We start from the raw sequence: 5,522 nt of genomic DNA, 5'->3' as shown, positions 1-5,522 counted from the left end.
TTTTGTCAAATGCTTTTTCTGCATCTATTGAGATGTGATTCTTGTCTTATTGATGTGGTCAATTGCATTTATTGATTTCCTTTTTGAACCAACCTTGCATCCCAGGGATGAACCCCACTTGATCATGGTGCACTATCTTTTTAACATGTTTTTGTATGTGATTCAGCAATTTATTTTAAGTTTGTTGGCCTTGGACATTTATAGTTGTCTATGAATATTTAAATCTACCTTATGAGGTATAACTGAAATACAACAAAAAGAACCTAATCTATGTGTTTAGTCAAATAATTTTGGACAACATATATATCCATGTAACAACCACCCAATCAATATATATTTTCATAACCCAAAAAATTCCTAACATAATGAATGATTCCCACCCTTGATCTTGGAAAATTACTGCCTGCTTTCTCTCACTATGCTTATTTTGTCTATTTTCAAATTTTATAAAAAATGTTATTCAGCTTATATACTTTTGAGTCATTTTCCTTTCACTGAGCATAAAGTTTTGAGATTTACTAATGTTGAAATTCATTCATATGTATATCAGTAGTTAATTCCTTTTTATTGCTGAGTGGTATTCAATCATACACCACAATTTGTTTACTCACTTACCAGTTGAGGGAAATTGGGATTGTTTCCAATTTAGAACTGAAATAAAAAAGCTTCTAGGAGTATCCATACATAAGTCTTCTGTAGATACATAGTTTCATTTCACTTTGGTAAATATCTAAGAGTGGATTTTCTACATCATACAATACATGTGATTTTAATTTTGTAAAAATCTTCCAAAGGGTTTTCCAAAATGGTATTGCCATTTTATATGTTCAACAGCAATAAATGAAAATTCTAAGTGCTCATCAACACTTCATATTGTGAACATTTTTAATTTAGCCATTCTTTTTTATATATAATAGTATGATACATTATTTATAATTCCATGATTATTAATGATTTTTATACTATTTTCATATGCCTACTGAACATTCATATATCTTCTTAGTTGACTATACATTGCTTATTTAGCTATTATATTTTCTCATTATTGCATCTGGATATAAGGCTTTTGTTAAATATATAACAAAAATATTTTCTTCCAATAATTGGCCTGCTTTTCAATTTCTTAGTAGTACATCTCAAGGAATAGAGTTCTACATTTTTATGAAGTCCAATTTATACTTTGGTCAGTGGCATTTTGTGCTAAAATTCTTTGCCTAGCCCAGAGTTATTAATATAGTTTTCTTCTATGTATTCTAGAACTGTATTAGGTTTGCTTTAATGTTTCATTCAATGATCCATTTTAAATTAATTTTGTTTTAACATTGGATTATGGAACATTTCGAACTATGAAAACAAGAGTAAAATAAATTCACATAATACCCCACCATCTCACCCAGTTTCAACCATTGCCAACATTCTGTCAACCTTATCTAATTGATTCCTCACTAATTCTCTATTCTCAATGATGGTGATTAAAGGGTTTTTTTGAGATGAAATTCATGTACATCAAAACTTACAATTCTTAGCTCCACAGTACTGAAAAATAGATATATCTCTAACATTTCTACCACTCCAAAAACTTTCTTCTTTTCCATCCCAATAATTCTCACCTTCAAGACAATACAAGACAGATTGTTTCACTGAAAGTAGTTTTTCCTCTTTTATAATTTCATTAAATGAATCATATGGTCTTCATTCTGGCTTCTTTTTTGTCATAAAGAAAATTCTCTCATATGCTGTTACAGGGGCCCAACCTCAGGGGCTGAACCTGGATTTCCCATCCCTCCCTTATTCCAACCAAAGGGCAAAGTTTATAGCTATAGCCCCCACCACCACCACCATCACCAAGTCAGATGTATAGCTGAAACCTTCCCCTATTACTTATGACCTTCATAGTTGGCCAGGAATTCTCTGCTGAATTGGTAGTGCAACAGAGATTCTCAACACCTTATACAGTTCTTCCCGTAGATTTTTAAGTAAGATAGCTCCAAGTGTGAATCCTTCATTGAGTAGATTTCTTAATTGGGGGCTGGCTTGGTTTACCCAAAAGACATATTACATATGTTTAGGACACCAAAATAGCAGGCAATTTTGAACAGCATCTCTAAAATTTTATAATTAAAACAAATTCTAAAGAGAAGCTACTTTAATTTCAACATATAAGCTTTGTGCTATATGGGAAATTTAAAGTATTCTGAATTGCATATGGGTGGCCTGTAAAGGTCTCCATCAGGCCCTGCTGTAGGCAAGTCATTTATCTTCTCTGAGACCACTTTCCTCCTCACCTCCAGGATACTGCCTGCATCATGATCTATGTGAAGTTCCTGACGATGTCTGCATTCCGTCATCATCACTTCCTTTTCCTTCTTTCTTAACTTCCCTTGCCATATAATCATAAACAAGCAAACAAACCCAGCAAATCCACAATCTCTATCAAAGAGAATGGGGACCATGTGAGAATTGGGGTTCCTCCCCTGGCTATGCTGCTAGCTTATGACACTTCTCTGGGATGGTTCTTCAATCTCCCCATGGCTGCTATTGCAACCACAAGATGGATATGAGTGCTGCTTCCCCTTCCAACCCCTCCAGGAAGATGTCAATGGACACAGTCAGAGGCTCTCTTTCAAGACTACATCACCTCTGTTTCAGAAAAACTTCTACAGATATTAGTTGTCCTAAGTGCACACTTTCGGATGCCCAAAGGAAAGGGAAGCAGAGACCGATCAGAAGCCTGAGTCAGAATATTTGGATGACCTGGGGCAAAAAGCAGTGCTACCCCAATCAAACTCTTTACTATGTGGTCCACCAGGTTCCAACCCAGAAAATGGGCATGGGAGGAGGATAGTTGAAAAAATCAGAAGGACAGATAAGCAGATAAAGGAGTTGCTTCCAAGGACTCCTAGATGGTTATTCTTAGGCTCTTCCTGCTCCTCTGATCAAGCTCAGGGCTGCCTCAAAATCTATCCCAGCATGTTTCTACACATCTGTGCAAAGGAGTCTGCTTGTGAAATCAACCCCTTGACCACTGTAATCAGAATTAGCCTAGAATAAAAACAGGAAATCTCTCTAGCTTTGCACATTGCAGCAAATATAAATTACCTCACTAAGCAAAGGGAAAGGGCAACTGGCACTAATATGCAATATTTTCTAAAATTAATATTTGTTTTTACTGGGCAAAACCATCATAGGAAAGATAATTGGATCAAGCAACCCAGACTTTGTCTAAGTGTCTGTTTTCAGTTTGAAATTTTAATTGATTGCTGAGATTTTTTTTTTTTTTTGTAGCAGGGACTGAACCCAAGTGCACTTAACCACTGAGTCACATCCCCAGCCCTTTTATTTTTTATTTTGAGAAAGAGTCTTGCTGAGTTTCTTAAAGACTTCCTAAATTACTAAGGCTGGCTTTGAACTCATTATCCTCCTCAGCATGCAAATTGCTGGGATCCTATGGATGTGCCACCCAGCCCAGGTGCAACCTCAATCTTAATGCCAACCACATAACACAATCTTAATACATTCCGTACATTGTTTGGCCAAGAAAAACAAAATTTTTTTGCCCTCAAAAATATATAACATTAAAAAAATTACTTATTGAGAAGTTATATTGTGAATAGAATCAGACTGTAATATATTATACTTTTAAAGGGAAACCTGCATGGGCAGGAACAAAGCAAGGAGTTGTTCCAGTTGTGAGACCAGGTAATTTTGTGTCCATGAGTAATAATGTATTTCTGAGTCTCTAATAACTGTTAAGCAAGAAGACTATAATAGATTATTTATAAGGCTCATTCAAGATTAAGTTACATATGATGGCAGAAATTTACATAAAGAAATCTTGGAATAGTTGAAATGGAGCAAGCATAAGACAGACTAGATCTGCACTAAGCACTCACTCAAAGATTTAAAATTCTGTTTCAGTAAAAAAGAGGGGGGAACACTAAAATTTAAATCCCTCATTAAAAACATGGCCTCCAATTAACATAGCATTGTATCTTCTTGTTTAAATACTGTTCGTTTCTTAAGAAAATATTTTTTTGTCCCAGGTTTTCCTCAGGGCAATTTTGACATCCTTATTTCTCAAGCTATAGATTAATGGGTTTAACATGGGCACCACAATAGTGTAAAACAGAGAGGACACTTTCCCTTGATCAAGGGGCAAAATGGAAGGTGGTTTGAGATACATAAAAGCCCCAGAACCAAAGAAAAGACAAACCACAATCATGTGGGAGCTGCAGGTGCTGAAGGCTTTGGATCTGCCATCTGTGGAACGAATATGAAGTATGCTAGAGAGGATGAGGGCATAAGAAATGAAGATGGTGACAATGGGCATTCCAATGTCAATGGCCACAACAATAAAGACCACCAACTCATTCACATAGGTGCTATTGCAGGAGAGCTCAAGGAGTGGAAGAATGTCACACATGAAATGATTGACAAGGTTGTCTGCACAGAAGGTCAAACTCATTATGCTTCCAGTATGGGCCATGGCCCCAGCAAATCCCATCCCATAGACACCCAACAAGAGAAGAAAACACACCTGTGGAGACATGGTAACCATGTACACCAGGGGGTTACAAATGGCAACGTAGCGGTCATACGCCATAGCTGAGAGAATAAAGGACTCAGAAACAACGAAGAAGCAGAAGAAAAAGAGCTGAGTCATGCACCCAGAGTGCAAGATGATGTTCTTCTTTGAGATAAAACTCATCAGCATTTTGGGGGTAATGGTGGTGGAGTAACAGAAATCTATTAAGGAGAGATTGAAGAGGAAGAAGTACATGGGGGTATGCAGGTGTGAGTTCAGCCCAATCAGCATTATCAAGCCCAAGTTTCCCATCACAGTGACCATGTAGAAACCTAGAAACAGAAAGAAGAGGGGGATCCGGAGTCCTGGCTGGTCTGTTAAGCCTGCGAGGATGAACTCTGTCACAGAGGAGTTCTTGGTTGCCATTCGTCTCTTAGGAAAGAGGCCTATGGGGAAAATAGCAAAGTACCACTGGTAGAGAAAGAAATATCACCACAAGCCTCCCAGATCTACCCCTATTCTTGGAAAATAACACAAGGAGAGATTCAAACAGTGATGGGAAGGTTTTAACCATTCACTGAGGGCAGTAATGAACCAGCAAGTGAGTTAACCTCTAGAGCAGCATGCAAGGCTACACTCTGCCTAGAGATTGAGAGCTGATGCTGCTGAAGAGAGGGGCATCAAAAGCCAGTAGGGTGTCATCTTGAAATCAGTCCCTTTCCTATGCTCTTCCTTCTCCCATCTCTGCTTCAGTTGCTGTCACCTGGGCCTGTTACCTGGAGCAAGTCCTGACAGGCAGAAGCCACTCTAACTGTGGATCAGCACTGTAAAATTAAGAGGTGAAGTTGTGTTGGTTTTGTTGTAATTTTTTTCCTTATTCAGCATTTTTATTTATTTTTAAATTAATTTTATGTTTTAAATTATGCAGCCAGAACTTGGGTTTTTCCAAGAACTGTTAGCTCATGTGGCTACAGATTTGCTAATAATTTTTTAAAAC

General features: G+C 37.2%; 1 protein-coding gene across 1 annotated transcript; it reads right to left on the bottom strand.

The window, feature by feature from the left end:
• Window positions 1–4,018: 4,018 nt before the first annotated feature.
• Window positions 4,019–4,963, bottom strand: LOC143391049 (olfactory receptor 8B12). Its single transcript, XM_076843609.2, has one exon. The coding sequence runs from the start codon at window positions 4,949–4,951 to the stop codon at window positions 4,019–4,021; it is 933 nt and encodes a 310-aa protein (XP_076699724.2). The 5' UTR covers window positions 4,952–4,963.
• Between the last annotated feature and the right edge of the window lie 559 nt (window positions 4,964–5,522).

This window comes from Callospermophilus lateralis, chromosome 2, assembly GCF_048772815.1.
Source record: "Callospermophilus lateralis isolate mCalLat2 chromosome 2, mCalLat2.hap1, whole genome shotgun sequence".
Lineage (NCBI taxonomy): Eukaryota > Metazoa > Chordata > Mammalia > Rodentia > Sciuridae > Callospermophilus > Callospermophilus lateralis.
The sequence above is the reverse complement of the archived record's forward strand: the minus strand, read 5'-3'. Positions and strand labels throughout refer to the sequence as shown.